The 27,358-nt window shown below is 45.6% G+C and overlaps 1 protein-coding gene across 1 annotated transcript in view; it reads right to left on the minus strand.

The window, feature by feature from the left end:
* Positions 1-27,358, minus strand: part of VIPR2 (vasoactive intestinal peptide receptor 2) — a 52,681-nt gene that overhangs the window by 15,722 nt on the left and 9,601 nt on the right. Inside the window, exons 3-4 of the mRNA XM_053409497.1 lie at positions 13,417-13,524; positions 10,707-10,804 (exon numbers count right to left, since the gene is read on the minus strand). Coding sequence (XP_053265472.1) covers positions 10,707-10,804; positions 13,417-13,524 — 206 coding nt within the window. The remainder of the gene's footprint in view (positions 1-10,706; positions 10,805-13,416; positions 13,525-27,358) is intronic.

Raw genomic sequence — 27,358 nt, forward strand, 5'->3', positions numbered from 1 at the left:
CTTGGCATAAAAATGTTTGGACTATTGCACACTTGGGAGGGGGATCACAGATTGTATTAGACCCCTGCAAGGCACAAAACCCCTTAATTTTATTTGCATATATTGATGACATGCAAGGACACATGTTGCTAGCTGCCTCAGAAATATGGAAAGGGTGTGGTGATAGAGATACTGTATTTTTCGCTCTATAACACGCACCCGACCATAACATGCACGTAGTTTTTAGAGGAGGAAAACAAGAAAAAAATATTCTAAATGAAACAGTGGATGTATGATTTTTGTGGTTCATGCTGTGGCCACAGACATGTGATCTGACAGTGAGTTTGGAGTAGCCCAATGCAAAAATCCTGAGGATCCATATGGATCCATGCTTTGTAACCATGTTTGTGCACCACTGCAGCCCCAGGCAACTGGGTGCATGATTTTTTTGGTGCAAGATGTAGCCATGGACATGCTATGTGATCTGATGGTGAATTTGGGGTGACCCAGTGCAAAAATCCTGAGGATCCACGTGGATCCGTGCTTTGTAACCACGTTTTAAGTGGGGAGGGAAAGAAAAGCACTCAAGGGACAAGGAGCACGCATGGGGTGTGTGGAGAAGGATGCTGCTAATAATGCAGAAGAGGGGTTTAAGGGGAGAAGGAACATGCGTGGGGTGTGTGGAGAAGGATGCTGCTTAATAATGCAGAAGAGGGGTTTAAGAGGAGAAGGAACACGTGCGGGGTGTGTGGAGAAGGATGCTGCTAATAATGAAGAAGAGGGGTATAAGGGGAGAAGGCTCCTCTCTTCTCCCACTTTGCTCCTTTAAAGCAAGCAGGCTCTGCTTTTCTCCCTCCTCCCCGCTCATCCCCGGCTTAGCGAGCTGAAAAACTTTGCTGCTATGTAGCGAGCTGAGTGGGGAGGAGAGAGGGACAGAGAGCCTGCTTGCTTTAAAGGAGCCAACCGGTTAGGAGCTGCTTACACTCGTGTAAGCGGCTCCCCTCCTCTCCCGCTTTGCTCCTTTAAAGCAAGCAGGCTCTGCTTTTCTCCCTCCTCCCCGCTCGGCTTAGCGAGCTGAAAAACTTTGCTGCTATGTAGTGAGGCCACGGAGGAGGGAAGGCAGGGGAACCATGGATCCTCTGCTCACAACTGCAGCAGATCCCCCCGCCACCCGTAGGCATTCCTTCCATAACACGACCAGACATTTCCCCTTACTTTCTAGGAGGAAAAAAGTGAGCGTTATGGTGCAAAAAATACGGTAATACATTTATTTTGTATCTCTTGCACCAAATGAAAATTACTGCTTTTTAATTTCCTGGATGTAATGTTATTGGAAATCCTGTATTGGGGGGCTATTTTTAAATTCTGTTTAATGAAATGTTTTTTTTAATAACCAAGTGAGTATAGTGAATATAAATCTACGGATGCTTCAATAGAATTGGTGCCTATTGATCTGAAAGCCATTCCCAATTATGTGAGAGTTCATTGCATACATGGCCCAAAGTACATTTCTTTCAACCAAAGAACTGTAAAAATATATCTATCTATCTAGCCATGCAGAAAAAAATCTATGCAGCTTTCTATTAATATGCTTGCTGGCTATAATATACTAAAGTTAGCTTGCTTGAGCGTGGCTTGACAGGCCGTTCTTTCCACTTCAGAGCATATTTCGCACTTTTGCTTAGCAAGGCGAAAAAAGTTGTTAGCCAAAAGGTCAACTTTGTTGCTGCAGGGTCTACAGAGACTTCCAGAATCTACCAGAATTCAACAGTCATCTCTCCGGAATGAGTCGCGCTGCAGTTTCACATTTGACACTGCTTGACGTGAAACCACAGCTTAAGAATGCAGGAAGAGACATGTTAGGTCAGAAGAAAGGTCCATCAGTGGTGTGCCATCAGAGGACTAGTGGGGCTAGGCTTTTCCCCTAAAGGTTCCTGGTAAACAATAGAGTATTAAAGTCTGGTGCCTCTTTCACAAAGCCTGGGAGCCTTCTGCCTGGCTTAGCGAGGGTGGCATGATGCTCCAACAGGGCCCAAGAGCCCTTCCACCACCTTCCCAAAGCCCTTTCAGCTTTGAGAAGGAGGCACCAGGGATCTAGCATCCTGCCAGGAAATGGTCTGAATCAGATGATTGGGGAATGCATTCTCAGGCAGATCAGCTCCTCTTTGAAGAGGAGAAATAGGAGGGGGAAGATTCGCCCTCCATGTTTCCAGCCGTTTCAGGAGCAGAGAGAGACACAGACACTGCTTAGGCAGGAGTTACCGAGTTACGAGATAATGGAAAGAGAAACAGAAGGGAGGGAGCAGCCAGCAGAGACATCATTAGAAAGTGTGGGGGATGCTCCCTCCCCAAGAACTAAGAGGTCTGTCCGTATTAGAGAACAAAGAATGCGCCCAGGATGTTGCTGGAAGGAGGAGGATTTAGAGTAGCCAACTGCTCTCCTTGCGGAGAGATGTGGATTTTTGCTTGCAACAAGGTCCAAGAGCCCTCCTGCCACCTTCCCAAAGCCCTTTCGGCTTTCACAAGGAGACACCAGGGCTCTAGCACCTTTCCCAAAGCCTGGGAAGTTTCTGCCCGACTTAGGGAGGTGCAAAGCTCACACACGCAACGCACCCATCATCCTCACAAGCTGCCACTTCTGGTCCTAACTGTTCTGCTTCAAAAAATTTAACTGAGGTTCATCTAGCCCCATCTCCTGCTTACCAACTAAACACCTCCTCCAGGAAGCCCACAAGCAGGACTCAAGGGCAATAACAACATAGGAAAAGGTGTTCTGGATCAGGCCAGATGCCCATTTGGTCCTGCATCCTGTTCTCATAGTGGCCAACCAGTTGGCTATGGGAAGCCCACAAGCAGCACCTGAAGGCAACATGACTTTTCTTACTTGTGCTCCTCAGGAACGGGTGTTCTGAGTTATACTGCCCCCAACAGTGGAGGTGGAATATGAGCATTGTCTCAAAGGGGCCCCTTTAACCTGGAAGAAGATGTGAAGGTGCAAACAGAAATTTTTCTCACAGTGTCAAGGTTCAGGGAATCCTATCCCTCCCCCCGTGGCAGCCAAAAAAGCAGGTAAACAAGAAGAGTCCCTACCATGTAATTTATTCAGTAGTCACAGAGAGAGACAAAGGAATGTAGTCCCTATTAAATAATGGCATTACTCCGAGTAAAGCCTAACCCCGTCTGTCTCTCTTATCTAACATCATCCCTGACTTGGGCTTTCTGCCTCTGAGCTTTCTGTTCCACTACCTTCAATGCCCGTCTAGTCCTGGGAGAGGGGGGCTCAGGAATGCTCTCTAAAGTCACTGAGTCTGTCAACTGTTAATTCCCCAGTGTTCCTGCTGTTCCTCTCCCAGTATTTCCCAGCTTTTCCACTCTGCAGTCTCTGAACTATGTCCTTCTGCAAACCACTGTTCTAAATCCACACTGCCCTCCTGTTCTCGGGAAGGTTCAGGAGAACAGGGGGCTGCCGCCACCATTCCTCCTCAGTGCAGCCCCTGACACACAGTTTCTAACCTTCTTGTGCTTTCTGTGCATATTGAAAAGGTGGGTGCTCTTGGTTCAGGGGCCCCCACCCGCTAGTCTTGCAGCCCCAGCAAATGCCCAACGTTTCCACTGCCTGCAGCCAGCCCCCACCATGGCGGCTGGTTTTTTTAATTGACATTATTTTGCAAATCACAGCAGTCACATGCACAGCCTACCAGTTACAAATAACGTGGAAAACATAGAAGCTTTAATTACTTGAAATATACTTGTCACACCAGGAAACAGCTTTTCTCTAAATCAGACTGTTATTGCTGCTACAGACACTCCCTGTCAGACGTAAGAAAGCACCATAATAAAATGTCATATCTTCAATCCGTTCTGCACTGTACAGCTGTAGAAGATTTGATTGCATTATGCAATGCGAAGGGTGTCCCCCCCCCAATACAAATGGTCTTATTACTTTGTTTTAGAGATAAGAAGCTTGCAAAGATTTGTTCCAAGCATATATGCTTCATTAGCATTTTCATTTTCCTGCACTTCAATTTTGAAGGCAAAAGTGTGTGATCAAATATTCTGCTTTGCCCCCCTCCTAGTAAATCAGAATATCAAGTATAATAAAGTATAGCACCAGGCAAGAAATACATAATTTCACAGAAATGTTGTCTGAGTCGGCCACAGCAATTTAATCAGGACATGTGTAGCCGTACCTTGGTTCTCAAACTTAATCCATTCTGGGAGTCCGTTCGACTCCCGAAACGGTTCGAAAACCAAGGCGCAGCTTCCGATTGTCTGCAGGAGCTTCCAGCACTCAATCGGAAGCCGCGGAAGCTGAGTCAGACATTCAGCTTCCGAAAAACATTCGCAAACTGGAACACTCACTTCCGGGTTTGTAGCGTCTGGGAGCCAATTTGTTCAGGAGCCAAGCTGTTTGGGAACCAAGGTACCATTGTGGAGCTTAGGACCGTTCCAGATATTCAGGGGGCTTTGGCAGGCTGCCCTCAGTGGGGCCTTCCTATGTTGACCAACCTCCAGGATCTACCGCAATTTGGGTCTCCTGGCAGTGGAGCAGCTGCCAGCTTTGTACTCAGCTTAGTTCATGAGCATGCAGAATGGTGGCAGCCCTGCACCATAATGAGCTAGTCTTTGGGTGATGTATACATCTAATATTTGGTTCTTTGGGTCTACTGCTGTTGTTGTTACACACTTGTATCCCAACAACCTTGTGGAGTAGGTGATGCTGAGAGATGGTGACTGGCCCAAGGTCACCCAGTAAACTTCACAGCTCAATAGGGATCTGAATCCTGGTCTCCTAAGTCCTAGCCCAGCACTCTGATGAGTACACCACACTGGGGTGGGACCCTCCAGATATTGTTAGACAACAACTCCCAACATTCCTGATCATGGCCTATGCAGGCCGGGTTTTGGAACCAAACATCATAAGGACAACCTAAGAAGAGCTCTGTAGCTGGATCAGGCCAATGGCCCTCTGAGACACAGAATCAGAATTGTAGAGTTGGAAGGGCCCTGAGAGTCATCTAGTCCAACCCCCTGCAATGCAGGAATCTCAACTAAAGCGTCCATGACAGACGGCCATCCAACCTCTGCTTAAAAACCTCCAAGGAAGAGTTCCACGACCCCCTGAGGGAGTCTGTTCCATTGCCGAACAACTCTTACCATCCGAAAGTTCTTCTTGATGTTTAGTCAGAATCTCTGTTTCTTATAACTTGATGCCATTGGTTCAAGACCTACCCTCCAGAGCAACAAGTTTGCCCCACCTTCCACGAGACAGCCCTTGAGATATTTGAAGGTGGCTATCATATCTCCTCTCAGTCTCCTCTTTCCCAGGCTAAACATACCCAGCTCCTTCAAGTGTTCCTCACAAGGCTTAGTTTCCAGACCCTTCTGACATCAAATTCTCACAATGGCCAACTTGTGGGAAGCTCACAAGCAGGACCTGAGTGCAAGAGCACTCTGCCCTCCTATGTTTTCAGCAACTGATATTCAGGAGCATTGGTGCCTCCAACTGTGGTGGCTTGGCTTAGCCATAATGGCTAGTAGCCATCGATGACCCTCTCCTCCAAGAACATCTGGAGGGTCACGGGTTTCCCATCTCTGTGAAAGAAGCCAATGGCTGCAGATTGGACAATGGCACTTGAGGAGCCAAGCCAGCTTCTCAGGGAAGGGAAGGCCAATAGCAGGGCAAGGCCAGCCACCCTTTAGAAGGCCTCTTCACTCACCTGAGGCACCAGCTTTTCTAGCACCAGCTGGCCCCTTCCATGGTGCTCTGTCCAAGGTCCTGTTCTTTGCATCTGCCTTTCCTGCCATGAACCTGCCTTATGAGCAAGTGTCTCTGCTGCTGTCAGCTTCCTTCAAGTTTTGAGCCATGATGGGGCAGGCCACCCCTCCAAAAAAAACCCACAACACACAAAAAGGTTCATGGTGGGGGAGTGTTATTTGAATTGAATCCAGGTAAAGAAGGCTGAGCGCCAAAGAATTGATGCTTTTGAATTATGGTGCTGGAGGAGACTCTTGAGAGTCCCATGGACTTCAAGAAGACCAAACCTATCCATTCTGAAGGAAATCAGCCCTGAGTGCTCACTGGAAGGACAGATCCTGAAGCTGAGGCTCCAATACTTTGGCCACCTCATGAGAAGAGAAGACTCCCTGGAAAACACAGTGATGTTGGGAAAGATGGAGGGCACAAGGAGAAGGGGACGACAGAGGACGAGATGGTTGGACAGTGTTCTCGAAGCTACCAGCAAGAGTTTGACCAAACTGTGGGAGGCAGTGGAAGACAGAAGTGCCTGGCGTGCTCTGGTCCATGGGGTCATGAAGAGTCGGACACAACTAAACAACAACAACAACAAGGGGGTAAGGAGGAATTTTTTAAAAACCAGTTGTTGCTGCACTGATTTTCCAGCTTACAGTAAGTCCCTTCTTCAGAGCTTCTCTTAGTTGCAGAAGAGAGAACACGAAGCTCTTAAGCCTGCAAATCACCCGCCTTTGTAGGAGCTTGGGGTGGAATTTGGATTGGATCTAAGGGAGCAGGAGACCTTCAGAAAGCAGAGGGTGGTGGAGCTGGAAGAGTGAAAGTCACGGACTGGGATAGCTACTGATATGAATGGGGGTAGGATAAGAGGAGGGCAAAAGTCCATGGAAGGCTTTGAAAGTCAGGATGAGGAGCTTATGCTGAACCCAGAAGAAAACGGGAAAACAGAGCAAGGGTTTAAGTAAGGTGTCATGTGATCAAAGCCTGAATAGTTTTGGCAGCAGGGTATGGGATGGATATGAAGGGACCGCGGTGAGAGAATGGCAAACCAGGGAGGAGACGATGGCAGTAATCTAGGCAAGTGGCTGTGTGGATAGAGAAAAGAGGCGATTTTGTTGCAATGCTATTGAATATGGCCGGGTGGTGAACTGAATATGGGAGGCACAGGAGACAGAGGAGTCAAAGGTAATGCTGAACATCAGAAAGAGAAGGACTGTGAAAGTTACCGCAGTAGCAGGGAGGGAAAATCTGGCACTGGAGCCTCTCTGAGGTAGAAGCAATCTCTTTCTGCCCTTGGAGGGGGAAATTCCATGTTTCCTATGGTCTCTGCGATGGTGATTGCTTGGTAAGGCCACAGCTTTTATTAACACATGCAGTACAGTGTGACATGCGTCACTCAAGGGAATATATATCACATCCCCCTACCCCTTACTGGAAAACTCTGAATGTTTGCATTCTGCTTCCTTGGAAAAATTATATTGCTTAGCTTTCTCAGACCCCTAATTATTGCAATATGTATATCCATATAGGTGCAGATATATTTAAGAAGGCTTAATTAAAGGAATTAAAAAGGAACGAAAGTGGGGGAAAGCTTCAGTAGGTCTACAGGCAGCTGCTATCCACATGTACACGGTGTTCAAATGTTCCCTGTGTCTACATGCATGGCTCTGACAGAACAAAATGAGAAAGACCAGAAGTGAGCTAATAATAGTTGTCAAAACCCACAGGAGGAAACATGCCTTTGCAGAGATATATTAAGCAAAGAGTAATAGGGGCACACACATAATACAACATCTTCATCTATCATAAATTTCTAGATGGGGCTTCTAAAGCTTTCTTGGAACCATTCTACACCCCTCACAAAATAAGATCAGATTCTGAAGTGGCAGGGACAGAAATGCCCTCCCCCTTAAACTTATGCATGGGGGGACAGGGAAACTAGAATTTCAGTGGGAGAGTTAGGCTAAATATTTCCACCTGGTGAGCAAGCGTTCTCCTTGCAAGTCAGTTTTCTGTGGGGTGGACATTTTTTAATAATTCAGTCTTCTGCCTGCAGTTTGATGTGGCACAGTTTCAAATCCTACAGTCTCCTTCTGTCTAATGTGCAGTGCAAATCTAGACACTAAAAGACATGGGTCACTTCTGAATCCCTATTTCTAATCTATTGCCTGGGGCTGGAATCCACCCATCACAGCAGTTTTCAGAGGCCAGAGCATGCATAGCTGGCAAGTGTCCCTTATTTGAAGGGACAGTCCCTTATTCCAGCGTCATGTCCCGCTGCTGTCCCTTATTGATGGATGTCCCTTAAATGTCCCTTAAATGATGTCCCTTAAATTTCAAAGGAAGCAGCTCCTCTCCCTCCCTCCCTCCCTGCCGGCCAAGGAGGAGGGAGGCTCCAACTGTGTTACTTGGCTGTGTTGCTCACCCAATAAGAAGTCTAAGAATGACTGGGGGGTGGAGCTTGCATGCCTTGTGTGTGGCTAGTTAATGCAAGCTGAGGGGGGTTTTGAATGCTGGACGCCATTTTGTTGCACGTGCTGCTGCAAACTTTGCAGTGCAAAGCCAGGCTGGGGAGCCATCTTAAGTTGAGGCTGCATAGGCCTTGTGGTGCATGTGATTCAGATTCTATTCAGTTGAACCTCTGGTTACAAAGTTGGTCGGACAGTGTTCTCGAAGCTACCCAGCATGAGTTTGACCAGACTGCAGGAGGACAGGAAGACTGGAGTGCCTGGAACAGGTGAGGCTGCAGGTCCCTTATTTTGGCTGCTGGTCCCTTATTTTCAAGGCCGCTGGTCCCTTATTTTCAAATCTGTAAGTTGACAGCTATGGAGCATGTGCAATTTCACTGTAGACGGAAACAGCAAGACCATGGAGGAGGATGCATTAGGCACATGGCTTCAGCTATGTGAGGGGTGGTGAGAGGGGTTTGTGGTTCTGAAGAGCCCGCTTCCACCTAACCAGCTGAACTGGTTTATCGCGTGACCAAAACCACCCACATCCCAAGGCCAAGGAGAACAACTATAAATTGCTTTGGGGTGCCTCATGGGAATCAACAACAACAACAACAACAACAACAACCTCAGTGATCAGTATGTTTCCTCAGAAATAGGCCGGAAGGTTTTCACCCACATTTCTTTAGAAAATAACTACAGTGGTACCCCGCAAGACGAATGCCTCACTAAACGAAAAACGCGCAAGACGAAAGGGTTTTCTGATTTTTTAGCCACTTCGCAAGACAAATTTTCCTATGGGCCTTTCTCGCAAAACGAATTTTTTTTTTAGTTTTTCCCCACAGGCTCCCTCTAAACTTCAGCGGAGCGGGGCGGGCTGGGAGGGAATCCCTTGGATCCCCGCCGGACTTCCCGAAGCTCTTTTGAAGTCCGGCGGGGGTCCAAGGGATTCCCTCACCGCCGCCCGCCTTTAGAAGCACTCGGGGAAAGCAGCGCGCTTCGCTGCTTTCCCCAGAGTGCTTTTAAACGCGGGGGCTGGGAGGGAATCCCTTGGACCCCCGCCGGACTTCCTGCAGCTCTTTTGAAGTCCGGTGGGAGGAGAAGGGCTTTTCTTCCTACCGCCAGCCTTCAGAACAGCCTTCTGAAGGCTGGCGGTGGGAAGAAAAGCCGTTCTCCCCCCGCCTGCCTACAGAAGAGGTTCGAGGAAAGAGGCGAAGGAGCGCTGCCCCTTCACCTCTGTCCCCGGAGCTTGCCGTTCTCCCCCGGCCTGCCTTCAGAAGAGGTCTGGGGACAGACTGTCCCCGGACCTGGTCTGAAGGCGGTCTCCATAGGAACGCATTAATTGATTTTCAATGCATTCCTATGGGAAACCATGCTTCGCAAGACAAAAAACTCGCAAGAAGAAAAAACTCGCGGAACGAATTAATTTCATCTTGCAGGGCACCACTGTACAGCATTGTGAAAAATGTCAACATGAACGACTTGTAATTTCCGCTGCAATAATTTTTTTGGGGGGGGTGGTGGTGGTGGTAGAGATTGCCAGCATGGCCACAAAATGCTAGAGCAGGACCAGCATCACAGAAATGTTTCCCAGTCATCCCACCGTAAAGGTGACTTCTATGTAATATTTACACTGCAGGCCTCATCTTCAAGTAAATCCCTTGCACAGGGACACAGGCCCTCAAGGTTCCCGAACAACCTGCAATTCAGAGTCCGTTTCTACACCTTTCCCCTCCTCTAGGTTCTACCTCTAGAGATGCATGAGGTAATGTGGCACGGGGTGGGGTGAGGTTAGCTAACTTCTTCTCCCATTAACCCAGTTAATGCCCCCTAAAGCTGCTATTTGCTCCACAGGGCAAAACAAACAAGCCTCACAGGTGCCTGCATGTTTTGCTCTGTAGGGACAAATAGCAGCTATGGGGGGTGATTTTGATGGGGGAAAGAGTGCAAGATTTAATTCTACTTCCACAGCACCATTTTTTAAAAAATGGATGATTTCTCAAACAAGGCCTAGTATGGTCCTGAAAATGGTCCAAAAAATTGATTGAGTGCATACTGTAGGAAACAAGATTGTATGAGGTAGAGTTTATCATTTGGTTTTAAAGGCTTTCTGCAGTTAGTCAGCAGTGTCACAGGAGGAAAAAGTCAACAAATACGGAAAACACAAGATTTATTTGATGATAAAGCATATTTGATTCAGTACATATGCAGAATTAGAATTTCTAGAACATTCGACCAATGTTCCAGCATCTCCGCTGGGTCCATACTGCCTTCTAAAATCAACTCTAGGTGCTGGTTTTGACCCATAAAGGCCAATTGGTTTGGGCCACTACAATTAAGATGGACCTATGCAGTCTTCCAGGAGCAGTGTTTTATGTTGCGCTTTCTAAAACCGATCTGGATGGTGTTCCATCTCTAACATTTAGTTTGATTTTGTTTTCCTTTAATTAACACAAATTGGCAGCTTAAAATTTCAATAGTTCTCCAGTACATTTGATTCAGAGTCATAGAATTGTTTGACTTACCGCGCTGTCTTCGTCAACTTCTTTATATCCACAAGCAAAGAAGAAATCTGGAAATATATCTGTCCAACCGTTACTTGTACAATTTTTGCTGATATTTCCTAAACAAAAGGGAGGAAAGTGTAGCAATCAGGAGTGGAATTCTAATTCACTAAAAAGGTTGTCCCTCACAGGTGACTTGAGGCTCCTGCTGCCAATCTACTATAACCCATAGTAATGTAGACACCATCACTAGCCTCCACCAGCAGAGAGGAGTGTTGTTGTTGTGGTGGTGGTGGTTGCCCAGTCACAATGGAGGCCTAGTTTCACCCTGGCAGGTAAGAAGCTACCACCAGTGGTAACCAGCAGCAAGCTTCCTAAACTGGCCATTTTCCAGCCAGAGATCAGGATTGCCCTCAGTATCTTGACGCTGAAGTCAAGAGAACCCATGTGTCTATATTTGGCCAAAGTCAGAGCGCTTACTTCAGGTAACCTAAGTTGTCTCTCACCACCCCGAAATAAAACCCAATATTCATCCATGGTATTGTCACGACTAGAAAAATGACCAAATACTTCCCCCAGGTATGGGGTGTGTTCTTCGTCAGCAACAGATCAAGAGGCTCCGTGCGACATTTAAAAATCACTTGGCAGAGGTTCTATTAGCGTCCAGCTTTTGAGAAGACTAATTTGCGGCTATAAATGTGTTAGATGGGGACGTAATTTGAATAAAATTATCTTCATAAAAAGCCTTTCATTACCCTACACTGTTATTTAAGGTGATATTGAATGATCTATGGCAGGGTTATTAAAGCCTTCAGATCCTGCAGTGATGAATAACTAGCTGGAGAGATGAATATTCTTCTGACACACAGCAAATCCCAATTTCGCTTATAATGTGTTTCTAAAAGGCTTGTCCCAATTATGAGAAGAGGAGCAGAGATGAGAGAAAGTTCTAGAAGGAACAACAAACTGGAGGGCTTTCCTATTGTCCCAGAACATCGCAGGAAACTCTTCTGAACGCTAATTCATAAACATGCACCTGCCAAGTAGGCGATGCTTAAATAAATCTACATATCCATAATAAGACTGGAGCCGTAACCCTAAAATAATCAGATCAGCGTGTTGGATTGGGAATACCTGCCCTTGAATCCATCCCATAAGCAAGGTGGGAACATGGAAACATAGAATGTAGAAAGCTGCCTTATAATGAGTTAGATTACTGGTCCACCTACCAAAATATTGTCTACACCAGGGGTCAGCAAACTTTTTCAGCAGGGGGCCGGTCCACTGTCCCTCAAACCTTGTGGGGGGCCGGACTATATTTTTTTGGGGGAAATGAACAAATTCCTATGCCCCACAAATAACCCGAGATGCATTTTAAATAAAAGCACACATTCTACTTATGTAAAAACACCAGGCAGGCTCCACAAATAACCCAAAGATGCATTTTAAATAAAAGGGCACATTCTACTCATGTAAAAACACGCTGATTCCCAGACCGTCCGTGGGCCAGATTTCGAAGGCGATTGGGCCGGATCTGGCCCCCAGGGCTTAGTTTGCCTACCCATGGTCTACACTGACTAGCAGAGGCTGTCCAGGATTTCAGATGGGGAACACAACCAATCCTATCTAGAGATGCTGGGGACTGAACATGGGACCTTCTACACGCAAGCCACATGCTATACCATTAAGCGAAGGACACAAACGTGGTCCATCCTCTGCTGATGCTGAATGTACGCTTCTAAAAAAGGCCCTGCACAATATTTCAGATCTTATCTAAAATATTGTGCAAAATAGGTCCGCATATGTTGGGTTTCACACACTTCTGTTCCTTGGGTCCTGTTCAAATGCTATGCCCCATGTGTAGGGGTCCAATGATGCTGGAGATGAGGCTCCTAAGGTTCTCCTAAGGCATTCTCTTGCTTCTTGTCAGGTTTATGAGATAGATCCAAGGACAGATATGGTCCAATGTGGCCCATAACCCACATAAAGGCAGGCCTCTATAACAGTCGACATCCACCAGTCATCAGGGTCACCCTGAAGATATTTTCCTGCCTGTGGCCTAAGACAAGATGGTGCCTTTTCCCATTCCACGTACAAAGGCCAACTAGACTGGCAGCCGAATCTCACTGCAGGGCAGCATAGGGGGTGCAGTGCAGACCACACAGTTATTCCCACTTTCCATCTCTCAGCAACTGCAGCCTGAGGCAGCTGTGTCACTCTGTCTCATGATAGGGCTGGCCCCACAAGTCATCAGTTGCGAGGCCTACCAGGTGCATAATCAAGCTCCACCCTTCTGCCCTAAGTTTACTGTTCTGGACAGGCTGCAAAACCCAGAGTCCCATGGGACACCATATACAGCTGGTGGACTGCATTTAGGTTTGGTGGCTCACAGACCCTGCAGACATGATATCCATGACATACATTCATAGAAATTGCTCAGCACTATGGCCTTGTTGCAAACCTGAATATAATCACTTGCATGTTTTCAAGATTATAGACATGCAGTAAGCCTTTGTAAGTGTACACATCTTGAGATACAGGTATTAGAACAACAATGACAATGACAACAACAGTCCTTTCAGTATGTAAGTTGCCCATCACCAAATTAAAAATGAACTCTTCGTAGCAAAAATAATTTCTTAATTTCTGGCTGTTGTTACCTGCACATGAGAACCCTTTAAAAAAACACACACACCTCAATATGGTTTCCATTATATAAAAGATATATTACCTGATTTGCTGAAAAAATTGCTGAAGACTTTTGGACATGGTACTGTCACGGTTTCCCCAATTTCTGCAGGGTGCCAGCAGGTAATGTTATCCCAGATCCCAACACACCCTGGAAAAAAACAAGCAGAAAGCATCTCATATGGAGCTCCTTGAGTGAATCCCTCCTCCCACTGTGTTCTTCCCTCTTCCACAATTACAGTGGTACCTTGGGTTACATACGCTTCAGGTTACAGACTCCACTAACCCAGAAATAGTACCTAGGATTAAGAACTTTGCTTCAGGATCAGAACAGAAATCGTGCCATGGTGGCGCAGCAGCAGCGGGAGGCTCCATTAGCTAAAGTGGTGCTTCAGGTTAAGAACAGTTTCAGGTTAAGAACGGACCTCTGGAACGAATTAAGTACTTAACCCGAGCTACCACTGTACTTCTCAGGAAGCACCTGTGTTTCTGGTTATTATGAAATATTGAAAGAAACATCTGCAACAAGTGCTTTGAAAATGTAGCAGGTTTTATATCGTTAGCTCTTTGCCATCAGGAACTGTCTTCCTGTACTTTGCAAAGGATGAGGTAACACTGATGGATCTCTGCAGGTATAGGAAGAAGTCATGTCTGGACAGGACAGGCCTCCCATTGAGGTGGTAGATGTTGTGGAGTGGGAAATGACGACAAGGTCTGAAGAGACTGAGTGTACCACATGGCGTGCCCTACACCTCCCTAAGCCAGCCTGCTGTGGAGGATATTGCCACCCTGCCAGGGGTGAGCTAAGAGTCAGCTGCCAACACCGTTAGTTTCTGTATGTGGAACAGGAGGGCGCCATCCTTCCCCTCACAAAATACACACAGTTCTGCCTGCGACTGCCTATCAATTATTTTACATTTCGAATGGAAAAATAATACCCCTGGCCTCTTGGGTACCTAAAATGGATGCTGACAATCCAACACAGATTTCCAGACTCAATAAGAAACAAATATTGGTTGACTTATCTCCCATAGGATTTACTGTATCAGCAACTCAAGCAAGATTTGATCCACTCCTGTGTACCCTAATTAAGCAGAGACTGTGTTAACAACCTCTTTCCCTTGCAGAACGTGTTTGTTTACAAAGATTACCGTGCGAGCAATGTTATTATGATGTAATTAATGCAATTGCCTTCATCTGTTTCCTGATTTAAAAAAATTATACTATAAAAGCAGCAAGGCTTAATGAACAATTTCAACATACTCATAAATCTTTGTAACAAATCTTTTGGAACCTTATTAAAATGGACTTTCTAAGGGGAAAATGTTACCAATGAATCATGCAGAATTAGAGCTGATTCATGTCTCCCTAAGTAATCGTACGCCATGTTTGTGGAGAACTTCACTTTTTAATGCATACTTCCTCCTAATCTATGCATTTTTGCATGCATTGTTTAGCTGGAGACCTGCACTTCAAAGTTCGGAGAACTGCAAATTTCAAAGGCTAGCCTAATTGTCTTTTTGGTTCAAAAAGTGTGGATTGACTTGCTTCTCATTAAAATGCAAACAAAATCAAATTTCTGCCCCATTCCTAATTCCTGGTCAGGTCAACCATGGTCCTGGAAATTTCAGCTGCTTCCAGATCAAGATTCCTTTGGCTATTTGTCCAGCTACCTGGTCACACCTGCTTTCTTTTCTCCACCTTCTCTGCCCCTGCTCTACTCAACTGACCATAGCTGTCAACTTACAGATTTGAAAATAAGGGACCAGCAGCCTCGAAAATAAGGGATCAGCAGCCAAAATAAGGGATTTTAGTCAACCAGCTCCTTTCCTTTCCCCCATGTCGGACGTGTACACTACTGTGAAACGACAATGGAAATAGATGAGGAGAATGGTCATCAAAAGAAAAAAAGGGTGCTCGAGGATTCGACTGCCATTCCATCGGCTCGGGCAGGTTGGCTTCAGGATCATTGTCAGGTCCCGGCGAGAGGTGACAATATCCCAGAGAAAAACAGTGCAGCAGGTAATCTAAAAGGATCCCCCTCCCCCTAGATCAGGCACGTCCAACTCCCAAGAGACCTGTTGCACATGTCTGCAGTGGCGGAGCTTCATGCTGCGGCACAGGGGGTGGGCTGGCGCGCAGCCTGGGGGCGGGGTGGGGAGCCGCGATTGCACCCTGCCGGGATTGCGCTGCCGGGGGCTGGGTGCTCCCCCCAGCCTCCTCTTCCTCCGCCAGTGCCCTAGATCTTGCGCCGAGCAAGACCCTGCATATCTAGCTGTGCATGCTGAAGTCGTAAGGGATACCTCAGGCGGCTGAAGCAGCGATAGTTCTCTCCTCGCTGGCCCTTTAAAGAAGGGGGTGAGCCTTGCCGCCTGACAGGATGCGCCGGATGCGATTACCTCGGCCTGCTTAGAGCTCCCAAAGTCTCGCTGGAGTCCAGGGAAGGGGGGGGCTAGCTGGCCGCTTTTCGTTCGGGGAAGGAAGCCCCCAGATAGCACCATAGTCGCGCCCCGTAGGCGGATCGCCCCGCCGCTGAGTGCACATTATCTTTGCAGCTCCTGGTGCGCTCCGGGAGTTATGGGCCCTTGGGTGTGTTGGGTGGCGGGCGCTGGGACTCTCCAACAAGCTGACATTCTCCCCTGAAGGCGTCTCCCTTATCTCCTGAGACAGACGGACGCTCACCGAGGCCCTGCCGCGATGTAAGCAGACCCTTGTGGGGATGGGTCTTATCCCTGTGAGTGGGGGTGGCTGGGAGGTGGGGGTAGTAGCCCTTTTCTCCCAGGCAGCGTTGAAACCCAGGAAATTTAAGGGACATCATCAATCCAGGACAGCAGCGGGACACAGCGCTGGGATAAGGGAGTTTCCCGCCAAATAAGGGACAGTTGACAGCTATGCAACTGACCCTCTCCTAGATTCTGACACAACTTGGCTTCCTCACAATCATTTCTTGCCCCTTCACTGCTATGGAACAGACTTTCCTCTAGCCTTGAATGTGTGTACCTTGTGTGTACTTTCACCTGCTAGTTTGATTATTTTAACAGAGGCAATGGGGATTAAAAGAACACTGAACCACACCAGCAATTGTCGGGAAGACAAAAAGAAGACTGTTTCACATCACAGCGCCACCTGCCTGTGGCCAAGCAAACTGTAGCGTGACAACACTCTTACATATATTAAGCATATAAGGCAAACCAAAGCACCACTTATTCTCCATCACTTCTAAAAAAAACTGCTTTAGTTTGCTTCTGGCATATTATTCCAATGATTGATTTTGCTTTGGACAAATTATTATTTACTGCCAAGTGCCACAATAAATAAGCACTGGGTTACTAAAAGGCAGCAATACTAACAAGACTGAATTATTTTTACTTTGCCATCAAAATGCATTAGGATCTAACGACTTGGGTATAATCAGAAACGTTTAGAATTCCAAGTGAAAGAGCCCCCAAAATATTGTGATGAGAAAAGTTAATTCTGTCATAGGAATAAATCATGCACGTCAAAGAGATCTCCGGTTATCTACCACATTTACAAACTTTATTATGTAAAGGAGAATTCTAGTCATAGGGCTGTTCCCCTTTCCCTTATCACTTTCACAGGAGGGGAAAGCTGAAGAAAAATGGCACCCATGAAACTGATATGGCTCTCTCCCTCATCAATTTCATGGTAGATGAAAGACAGTGAAGTACTGAATAAAAAGATGGGTTTCCCCCCCTATTTATTAAAAAGAATTTTAAACACACATATATTGCAAGCATACAAACATACATTTCATACAATCCTTAAAAGTGTTCAAACATACCTACACTCAATCCCACAAATAATTCATGGGTTTTAAGTATCCAGCTCTGTTCTACTTAGAGAAGACCCATTGAAATTAATGCACTTGTTAGTCAAAAGCATTAATTTCAGTGGCAGGACTCTGAGTATGGCTAGCACAGGATACAACCCAGGAACCCTATTCAACTGTCCCAGCCCACCACAATTGCCACCATGGGGGTGAGCCCATTGGCCCTGTGCCTTCCGAAACATTTTGACCCCTGTTCCTGCACCTCTCTAGGCACTGAGGGCTGAATGTCTATATTGGGGAGTCTGCTGCCCTCGAGTAAGCTCCCTGCATGAAGAGCAGAGCGGGCTCCCAGCTGCAAACACCCAGCCTCCAACATGTGATGGCTGCAGGAATGTTATCAACACCAGGTACCACTCTGTCACTACAGATCACACTCCTCCACTTGATGCAGGTGGAACAAGCCTACATTCAAAGCCACAAGTGCACTGCCATCCTACGTAATTCACAAGCAAGGATTCAGGACTGGTAGCCTGGTAAAACTGGGGAAAGTGTATGGTGTTTGCAGAGAGTCCAGTCTAGCAGAAGAACCTTCCTCTAATCCAGGGGTCAGCAAACTTTTTCAGCAGAGGGCCGGGTCCACTGTCCCTCAGACCTTGTGGGGGGGGTGGACTATATTTTGAGAGAGAAAATGAACGAATTCCTATGTCCCGCAAATAACCCAGAGATGCACTTTAAATAAAAGCACACATTCTACTCATGTAAAAACACCAGGCAGGCCCCGCAAATCACCCAGAGATGCATTTTAAATAAAAGGACACGTTCTACTCATGTAAAAACATGCTGATTCCTAGACCGTCTGCAGGCCAGATTTAGAAGGCGATTGGGCTGGATCCGGCCCCCGGGCCTTAGTTTGCCTACCCATGCTCTATTCTGAACGTCCCCTGTGGATGAAATGAGGGTGACATTTGTTTAAGGATGGTCTATCTGCACTTTGCTCTTCCTTGTGCATGGTCCAAACACATTTTATCTTGATGAAGTGTGTTGTCTCTGATTTTTGTGTGTGCAGTGCGTTTCCAAGAATCCAACCCTACACTTCATAGAACTGCTGAAAAAATGTTCTTGGCTACGTGGATGTTCATTTCCTAAAAACATAAAGTGGAGTCTGTAGACACTGTACTATCCGACAAGATACTAAATTACTAAGAGGCTCTTGAATGGTCTCAGCCAGGCAAGATAAATCTGTTTTCTCTTTTGCTGGATGGCCTGGAGAAACGACGGATGAGATCAAAGAAGGAACAACTTGACAAAATGGAGAAGTGTTACTGGATCTGCAAGGTGAGTGGGAGCAGGAAGGTGAAGGTGTGACCTCCTAAATTATAAATCAAACTGAAACAGAAAAGCTAACTTTTCCTAACCCTGTGCACAGTGGCGTAGCGTGGGTTGTCAGCACCCGGGGCAAGGCAAGTAATTTGCGCCCCCTAACCCATGGATTTTAGCACTGCGAGTGCGAGCACGCCCCCCCAGATGTTGCGCCCGGTGCGGCCGGCCCCCCCTGCACCCCCACACTACGCCTGTGCATATACCATAAAGCATTGACCCAAAAGCTGTAGTCCAGAGCACAGAAGATATGGTTTCCTAGGTGTCGCAAAGCAACAGGTAAGAAAGACAAAGGGAAATAAAAGCAAACAGCAAAACGCAAGATGGGTGAACCAATCAGGAGACTTAAAGCCTAGAACATTCTAGTGTTTGGGTGTGGGTGGCTTTTCCCACACAGCTGAAGCAAGTTCCTCAGTCTAGATAGCACAGAGGCCTCAATTCAACGAGATCATCTCAATTGGGATAGTTTTCTTCCAAAAGGCTAGCATTTTACCCAGAGACCTATGCAGAGGAACCATTTTCTTGACAATGTTGTCATATTAAAAAACAGCAACCCCACATTTCTAGGGGCCATGCAGGACAATGACCAAGTACTAGAGGACGGTGGGTATCACTAATAAAGATTTTTTAAAAAACACAAACTCATAAAACTAGATTTGCTATTGTGTTTATTTAAATGCATAAGGACTTTGGGACATGTGAAATTATACAAGCCTCTTCTGCATTAATGATTTATGCAAAAAAAAATTAAAAAATGTAAGGCCTACAATAGAAGAATCAAGTATCGCAAGTCGTTACTTTGATGGTGCGGATTGCATCTTAAAGAAACAGCAATTATAAAGAAATAGCAGTTATGGATTGGAAACCAGTCTGACTTTATGTTAATTATTTTTGGGTTTCAATCTATTAATTATAACTACCTGAGTTAAATACAAGTTAATGATCTGCAATCACCTTAATTAGGTTCTTTTGTGAAACTGCTCCCCAATCACAGGATTGATTGAATACTTTAAAATGCTATAGTGTGTGTGTGTGTGTGTGTGTGTGTGTGAGAGAGAGAGAGAGAGAGTGAGTGTTGCCCATAGCTGCTTTTCAATCAAATTTTCCGAAGTGGTAATCTATTATCTATATGTTTGTTTTTTAAAGGGGTCCCTCACATTGATGCAATGAGATCCTTTGAGCATATGTAATCTTGCATAACCTGTTTGGAAACATCTCCAAGTTTCTTGCCCTGTGACAGGAGCTGGTGATGGGTCAAAAAATATCTTCCCAAGGTAAGGGTAAATCTCTACTTCTCTAGATCACTTGCCAGCAAGATCTTCCCTCTTTATGGCTGCACTTTTCATTTGACTTCCAGTTTTAAGATCACTTTTTAATGTTGGCATTGCAGTGAACATTATCTGGTTCTCATAACGAAAAGTAGATGCTCTACCAGCCAGCTATGGTCCTTCCCCCCAATCTGTATGCTCCTGCTCAGACTGTAAACAACTTTATTAAAACATGTCTGTAAGCCACTTTTGACTATGCAAAACTTATTGGAGGCTTATACCTGAAGGAGCGTCTCCACCCCCACCGTTCTGCCCAGACGCTGAGGTCCAGCGCCAAGGGCCTTCTGTTGGTTCCCTCACTGCAAGAAGCAAAGCCACAGGGAACCAGGCAGAGGGCCTTCTTGGTAGTGGTGCCTGCCCTGTGGAATGCCCTCCCATCAGATGTCAAAGAGATAAACAACTACCTGACATTTAGAAGACATCTGAAGGCAGCCCTTTTCAGGGAAGTTTTTAATGTGTGATATTTTAATGTATTTTTAATCTTTGTTGGAAGCCACCCAGAGTGGCTGGGGAAACCCAGCCAGATGGGCGGGGTACAAATAAATTATTATTATTGTTGTTGCTGTTGTTGTTTTGTTATTATTATTATTATTATTATTATTATTATTAATTTTATTAGGGAAAGGGCGTATAGAAATGTTCCTATGGGGTTACTTCCAACATGCATAAACATGCATAGGCTCATGCTGCGTATCTCACCCCCACAGAACTATCCCATACTGATCTTGTTATCTTTGTAACCTGCATCCAATACGAGCGAAGCCAAACTGTCAATAAACCTATTTGACATGACTCCGGCCACCCACTGATGTCCAGCCTGAAAGAAAATGCTTGAAACAGACTTCCAGGATTGTACAAAGTAATTGCCCCTTTTGCCCCTCAATATCTCACGGTGACATGCGCACATCATTTGTGCTTGCCGTGCAATGTGTGCAACCCGTGTGGCGTGCCCATCTCACGCCGGCACATCATGTGGCGTGAACATGTGATGTGAGCACATTGTGCGGTGCCGGCCCCCTCAATCGCAGGGGCAAGCAAGCTTGCCTGCCACCATAACAGTGGAATGAGGATGCGCAGGTATATTGTGAGCTCTACCATAGGTCTTTGTGGAGGCGGGTGGTGTGGTGTGTTTGTAATTTCATGTGTTCTGGTCTTCAACCATGTACAGGCTTGGAGTACACAAACAGCAGCCATAATCCACAGGACTCCTGTCGTACTTTCGGTTCATAACTGTTTCAACAGGCAGCGTGACACGGTTTGGTTCTGTGCTCCATGGTGCTCCCTGCGCCACCGACAAGGGTTCCCTATCTCTGAGTGAGGCGGTGGTGAGGTCAGCAGCAGTGGAGCCAACCCAGCACTCCTATTGGAGCGTTTGCACCTTGTTGACTCCACCGCCTCACTGATGCCGCACTCCTCTCTCTCTTGCTAAGCCACAGTGACAAAGACGATGGGAGGTCAAATAAGCTTCCCCAACCTGCTAACTAGATCCAATTGGACTGGAAGAAACTGAGCTATTTTCCAAGTTTGTGGGGGATATAGTTCAAGGTGGGTTTTTTTGTCCATTTCTGATCCTAACCAGGGACAATCAGTCCATTACCATCTGGGGTAACTTCACATTTTAGGTGTCGCTAGCAAAGCTATGTGGGCAGAACCCCTGTTTGTTTGATTTACGGCACCTATTCTGGCCCCTCAAAGAGGATTCAGTCCACGTACAGGATTCCAGACCAGGCTTTCTCCCCTCCCCCCAGTAGATTTTAGGCCAAAGGCAGCATTAGAAACATGACACACAAGAATCCCGAAAAGACAATCAATTATTATTTTTTAAATTTATATTTTAAAAAAGTCTGGCAGCGCTGGTAATTATGCACGTACTGAAAAATGAGTAACTTTCTGGCTCGACTGGATGTGGAATTCATACCAGTGGCAAAGGACAGCCGAATAAATTACTTCTTTTGCTCCAGTGCGATGTTTTTGGGTCTGTTCCAGAGATGAAGGGCAAAGGTCCATCTTTCCCTCACTTGTGGAAAATATCTGAAAGATGTTGATAGGAAGGTTGCTTTTCTTCGTGTACACACAGACTACTGATGAACGTTCCCCTGCTGGAGCTAGAGAGTGAGCTTGTCATCATAGGCTAATGGAAGGCTCCAAGGTGTGAGTCTGGAATCACAACAGTTAGGCTTTGGCATCCTTTCTCCTCTATCACCAGAGCTCTTTGCATTGTGAGCTCTGAGCTTCAACCTGCCACTATCAAGGCAAATGTGCATGCAAGCATTGCCATGGACCCAGAAGTGGAACGAAAAGAGGCAAAAACAGCCCTAAAAGAGAGTAAAAATGGCACAAAAATAGTGTCTGGCAATCCCACAAGCCTTTGCAAGTGCAACTCCAGGAGTCTTTGCACCAACCTTTGAGGCCTGTGGAGAGTTTGAGTTGGAGCAAGGAGGTATGGAGGGAGTGATTGTGGTGGATTTTTGGTTTTTTAAGGGTTTCCAGAGGTGTAGAGGGTGTTTGCAGGCGTTTTCAATAGTGTCCCCAATATACACGATTCTACTTAAATGTGTGGTGCCTGAGAATGTACCCCTCCCTGATAAATGGGGAGTTGCCTATATTTGAATGGATTTTTCAATGCATCTCAACTTTTATACAATGGTACCTCTGGTTGCAAACGGGATCCATTCCAGAGGTCCGGCCGGATCCTGAGGTTTTTGCAACTGTTATACACATGTGCGCGGGGTGGTAGACCGCATCTGTGCATGCTCGTGAAGTGAAACACTTCTGAGTTTGCTGCTTTCGCAACCTGAAGTTTACGTTACCCCAGGGTAATATAACCCAAGGTGCTCCTGTATAGTGGTACCTTGGTTTGCATACGTTTTGGATTACAAACATGTCAAACCCGGAAGTGCAGTGTCCCAGTTTGCAACCTTTTTTTGGATTACAACCCATTTTTTTGGGATTACGAACAAAAAATTTCTGTAGGCCGCATTGGCGAAAGTGCGTTTTGGGTTACAACCTGTTTTGGTTTACAAACGGACCTCCGGAACGGATTATAGTTGTAAACCTTGGTACTACTGTATTTTAAAATGGCTGTTACCTCTCATCAATCTGCTGCAAACCTGCTGGTAAGAACCAAGGAAAGGAATTTTTAAAGTAAGCATTGACTAAGATTTTTTGCACACAGGTGCACACACGGTAAACTCTCTCCACATTTTCCAGCTTATAATTCTAAGAGTTTTATAGATACTTCATATTACTGCTGCATGTGAAAAGAAAAACGTAACCCAAAATTAGTTCCAGTGAACCTGGTAATAAAAAGATGCAACTATAAAACGTCACGAGGGCAACAGGAATCATTAATATGCATCTTAGGGCTATCAAAAGAATGTGGACAATTGTTTCAGGCTTGATTTGTGTGTCTTTTGGCAATTAGCCTTGTTATTATTATGGAAGAAACTGGAAAGAGAAAAAGAAATATCCCAAAGTGATTTATTACCATGGAAAAATATGTTTTTGCTATTAGAAACACATACAGGACAGAAATATTGTACTCAGCTCGAATGTTGACAACACTAAATATAGAAGCTTACTTTTTGACAAAAAAAACACACTTTAGGTTTTCTTATATACTGGGACTGCCATTCTATGCACAACAATCTGAGAATTAGCCTTTACTGATGATTGAACAGGCAGAGGGTTTTGTTGTGAGTTTCTGTTGACATGTTAACAAATTTACCAATGTGAGTCACATGTCACTTCCGGACCGTTTATCAGTAGCAAAACCAGCTCAGGACTTCTCCTAAACATAGCTGTCAATGTTTCCTTTTTTAAAAGGGAGTTTCCCTTATTCCGAATAGGATTCCTTGCAAGAAAAGGGAAAAGTTGACAGCTATGCTCCTAAATGGTCTATAGCGAAGACCCCGCTGGCAACCCAAGCCAGAGTGTCCCAAGCAGCCTTCTGGAAATTACTATATTTAGACAGCTGAGTTGTGTTGCTTCTTGAATCACTTTAGAGGGGAAAAATAGGGGTAGCTCTGGGGAGGCACAAACTTGCCTGAAAGCTCTGTCTAATGTGGGGGTTATATTGGCTCCATCAAGATATAACATGTATATTAACGGGCAGCTTCCCTTTAAGCAACATTCATACCCAGTACTTTTTTTCTATAAATAAATGTTTAGGGGTACTCTCATTTTGATTCAAGAAAAATAAATACAGTAAATGGACAAAAGTACAAAGATTCACAAAACGTTTAGGGGTATGCGTCCCTCTGCATCCCCCCAGAAAAAAGCACTGTTCATACCAAACTCTCCAAATGGCTTTTAAAACAACCAGCAGGGAAGTCCTTAGCTGGAAGCTTGGCTGACGGACTTTAGGAATCAAGGATGGGGAACCAGCTATTGTTGGACTTCAACTCCCATCAGCCCCAGTCAACATGGCCGGTGCTCAGGGACAATGGCAGTTGTTGTCCAATAGTTTTCCCATTCCTGCTATAACTGCTGCTCCACTAGGAAAGAGGAGATGCAATGGCAGAAACGCACCTGTACTCCGGAGGACACCAGAATGCTGGCAGAAAACTTCACCTGCTGTGGGTATTTTGCTGGTAAAGGTAAAGGGACCCCTGACCATTAGGTCCAGTCGTGACTGACTCTGGGATTGCGGCGCTCATCTCGCTTTATTGGCCGAGGGAGCCGGCGTACAGCTTCCAGGTCATGTGGTCAGCATGACTAAGCCACTTCTGGCGAAACCAGAGCAGCGCACAGAAACGCCATTTTGCTTCCCGCCGGAGCGGTACCTATTTATAGACTTGCAGTCTGACATGCTTTTGAACTGCTAGGTTGACAGGAGCAGGGACCAAGCAACGGGAGCTCATCCCGTTGCGGGGATTTGAACCGCCGACCTTCTGATCAGCAAGTCCTAGGCTCTGTGGTTTAACCCACAGTGTAGTGTCTAAATCAGGGCACTTGCAGAGTGGCCCTGGGTCCAAAACACCCTAATTTCTTTAAGATGCCCAAAGCAAGGGCTAATTTCCCTTCTGTTAGATTTTTTTTTTTTAAGTCAAATTAAAGAAACAAAAGGGAAAAGCATATTTTTCTGCTCTGGCCATAGGAGTAGTAAGTAGCAGGAACTTAGTTATGAATTCTCCTCCCCGCTCCCTCTATAGGATTACCCTCTTAAACTCCCATCCCATACACACTTAACCTGAGAGTATAACCCACTTCTGGAGAGTTACTTCTGAGTCAACAGGGATAGGGTTATGCTACACAGCAATTAAAGCTGTCGGTGAGGGTTGGCAGAGAGGAGAATTTGTGTTCCACTCTTCTTCGGAAGAGCCAGGGGCAAACGACAAGGCTATCTTTTTTTGCGCAGCATATAGTTAAAGTGTGGAATCTGTTCCCACAAGGTGTAGTGATGGCTGCCAATTCATACAGCTCTGAACAGGGATTAAGACAGATTTCATGGAGGAGAAGGTATTGATGGCTACTTGGCACGATGCCTGGATATTACCTCAAGTCTGAGAAGGGGTAGGCCTCTGAATATCAGTGGAGGGAGGTGATAAGCAGGAGAGAGCTATTGAATTTATGCTCTGCTTGTGAGCTTCCCATAGGCATGTGATTGGCCAAAGATGGACTAGATGGGTCTTTGATCAGATCCATCAGGTATCTTCTAAAGTACTTAGAAGTTCCAGGGAGTTCCAGCAGTGTTTTGCCTTTAACAGTTCTCTTGTGGGTGGAAGGTAGAGAAGTTAGTGCTTAGATAAATCCTTCAACTTCATCTCTGGAGTTGTTTGCTTGCTGTGGGCTTTGTGACTGCTAAGCATGCTCTAATCCTGAAATCTATACGAGGCAATCCACACAGTTTTTGGACCAGTAGCAAACCATAAAAGCAACACGATTGCATCTCCATTTAAAACAAAGTTCCCCACGGCCTCAACTAAAGCAGTTATTGTGTGCTCTATAAATAGGACACGTTATGGGCAGAAGGTCACAACCCCCCCTAGTTTCCTAGCACTTCCATGTCCTTTTAAAAATGCTCACTGAAGCAATTATTTAGCTTTCCTGCAGTCAGATACGCTTTCAAGCCAGCAAATGCCATGATTCAATGAGTAAGACGTTTAGACGTTCCATTTAAACAGAACACCAAGCCATGGTTTGGCATTACGTGAATAAGCAGTGAGGAGTTTCAGTTCGCATACTTATCCCACTGTACACTGATCCTGCTTTGAAACAAACCATGGTTTATCATTTCATTCATACTCTGCTAGCCCAAACAAACCTAGGATCAAATCCTGGCTTGAGATCCTGGTTTGCATGGCAAGTGCTGGTTCAGACAGTCAATCCCTGTTCCCAGGGAACTCTGGGAATTGTCAATTTCAGCTCCCAGGATTGGGGGGGGGAGAGCCATGACCGTTAAAAGTAGTATCATAGCATTTAAACATATGGTATGAATATGACCTAGGACTGTTGTTGCTGTTTAGTCGTTTAGTTGTTTAGTCGTGTCTGACTCTTCGTGACCCCATGGACCAGAGCACGCCAGGCACTCCTGTCTTCCACTGCCTCCCACAGTTTAGTCAAACTCATGCTGGTAGCTTCGATAACGCTGTCCAACCATCTCATCCTCTGTCGTCCCTTCTCCTTGTGCCCTCCATCTTTCCCAACATCAGGGTCTTTTCCAGGGAGTCTTCTCTTCTCATGAGGTGGCCAAAGTATTGGAGCCTCAGCTTCATGATCTGTCCTTCCAGTGAGCACTCAGGGCTGATTTCCTTCAGAACGGAGAGGTTTGATCTTCTTGGAGTCTCCTCCAGCACCATAATTCAAACGCATCAATTCTTCAGCAATCAGCCTTCTTTATGGTCCAGCTCTCACTTCCATACATCACTAGACCTAGGACTAGGGAGACCCAAATTCAAATCCTTACTCAGTCAAGAAGCTTACTGGGTTACCTTGTGCCAGTTGCTATACTTCTTGGCCTAACCTATCTTACAGGGCTACTGAATATAAATACAACAATTAAACTGAAAATAAATAAAATAAACCAGCACAGCAATTAGGCTTTCTCATTTTCTCTGTGATTGCAAGGAACCTGCAGGCTTGTATTGGCTCTCAACCCACCCTTCCAATTGGCTGGCAACCTTATAATCCTTGTCAAATAAAGATATCCTTGCCAATTAAAAAAAAATCCTATAACAGACTCTTTTAAAATTCTGACTCACAGCACCCAGTCTAATTCAATTCATTGCTACTGATCCATTTTCTTTTACAGGCAGATATGTGTTTACTTTTCTGTTTCAAACCCTTTGCTGTATTTATTGTCTCCCTACTGAGAAGAATGAAAGATCATTTATTTACACTGTGAGCAGATGGCCTTGGTTGAGGCACTGGCTTGTGGGAAATGTTTCACTTCTGTATTTGCTTTTTGATAATCTTCTGTTCCATTGCACTTAAAGCCATAGTGAAAAATTGTTTTAAAAGCAGAGACAGGAAAGGAATGGAATCAGCTA

Source organism: Podarcis raffonei, chromosome 12 (assembly GCF_027172205.1).
Source record: "Podarcis raffonei isolate rPodRaf1 chromosome 12, rPodRaf1.pri, whole genome shotgun sequence".
In the NCBI taxonomy this organism is placed as follows: Eukaryota; Metazoa; Chordata; class Lepidosauria; order Squamata; family Lacertidae; genus Podarcis; species Podarcis raffonei.